Here is a 1550-nt window from a genome sequence, read left to right on the forward strand (position 1 = left end):
TGGTGTGATGTTTTGAGAGATTTTGAAAAAATGAGTGATGTTTTCAGAGATTTTGAGAAAATGTCAGAGGAACCATGAACCAGGAAAAAGATTGCAAGCAGGGCGCAGGGGCAAAAATCAATTTGCGACACGAGCAAACAGCTCGGGAGGGAGAAGAGGGATCGCGCAGCGATCGACACGGAAAGAGGGGCGGGATACACTGTTCCTCTTTAGAAAACTCAAAAGTGTGGAGGCACTCGAGGCACGCCAAGAGCACAAGAGACACATGAAAATAATATTAACAAGAATACTCGGAATAGAAACCAAGGGAGATGAGCTTCCCCCGCAAAGCCGGCAAGGCACCCGAATGTAAACCACATGATGATCGTCACCCATGTGCGCTACGACGTGAACCACTGGATGGTATTCAAAAGGGCGGTGAGGGGGAGGACGGCCAAGGTCACGCTGTGGTCGCGGACGTTGTAGCCGACGAGGATGTGGGTGGAGTTGACGGAGCGGAGCGAGTGGACGTAAACGTAGCGGGTCCGATCCACGCCGGAAGGTCGGTCTGGAATGGGCAGGCAAAGCTGCTGCTGGCCCATGCCCAGGACGCGATACGGAGGCACCGACTCGACAACATAGGCCAACGGGAGGTAAGAGTTGTCCTCAATCACTCGGCCATGCAACACGCCCAAGCTCTGGCGGGCCGACAGCTGGATCGTGTTGGCAGCCAAGTGAAAGGTCTATCAAAAGCGTGTGCCAACGTGAGCACAAAGCAGGAGCAAAAAGGAGGGCCATCAAGGAGCAAAAGGGAGTGGAAAAAAAAATAGGAAGAAGAAGAAGAAGAACAGGAGAAAAACAAGAAGAACAGGTGAATGGGAATCAGGGCTGGGGGCGAGAGCAAATACCTTGATGCCCAGTTTGTCTTTGATGACGGCAAGGTGTTGGCTGCTATCATAGCGTGCAACATGGCGGCAGTGTCCGGTGGTCAAGTGGCACGCCAATACCTAAAAGAATGGGCCAATTGGGATTGGAATGAGCTGGGGGTTGGGCAATCAAGACGTGCGGTGCAATACTATGGAGACTTTAGGAGGGGAGAGTCTACTGCGCCGCCGCAGCCACTGCGCCACGTACGTCGTGGGGCTCAATGAAGCGGGTAAAAATCATTTCACTGGTTTTTAAATCGTATCGGAGGGGCGTCCAGTTCTTTTCAACCAGGTTCATGTCATCGACAAAGAGGTCAACGGGGTCGGCTCGCGTGGGAAAAACTTGCTGGATCTGCATGATGCGTTGCACTTGGCACCTGGTCACGGAATGGGTGTCGCGTTGGTCGTCAAAGGCGTGAAGGCGACGCCGCGTTTGCAGCGGGGCATTGGGGTCCTTCAAGGGTTGGGAAGAGACGGCGCGTGCTTGGATGCGAGCGACTGCAGCTTGGAAATCTGTGTCCAAAGAAGCACTTTTGTGCCATGGGGCTTGCTCAAGAGGTGGGGACTCACCAGAGAGATCTTGAAACCGCCTGCGGGACAGGGTGCAGTTCTCAATGTAGGTGGAAGGTTCGGCATTGTAAAGGA

At 53.5% G+C, this 1550-nt stretch overlaps 1 protein-coding gene across 1 annotated transcript; it reads right to left on the reverse strand.

Moving 5' to 3' along the window:
• Nucleotides 1-380: 380 nt before the first annotated feature.
• On the reverse strand, nt 381-1263 carry MONBRDRAFT_13092 (uncharacterized protein; the record flags this gene model as incomplete). The annotated part of the gene is made up of 3 exons (XM_001750994.1): nt 381-722; nt 888-986; nt 1114-1263. 3 exons carry the CDS (start codon nt 1261-1263, stop codon nt 381-383), a joined length of 591 nt encoding a protein of 196 aa, XP_001751046.1.
• Nucleotides 1264-1550: the final 287 nt, after the last annotated feature.

Source organism: Monosiga brevicollis, genomic scaffold, assembly GCF_000002865.3.
Source record: "Monosiga brevicollis MX1 MONBRscaffold_64 genomic scaffold, whole genome shotgun sequence".
Taxonomy (NCBI): domain Eukaryota; class Choanoflagellata; order Craspedida; family Salpingoecidae; genus Monosiga; species Monosiga brevicollis.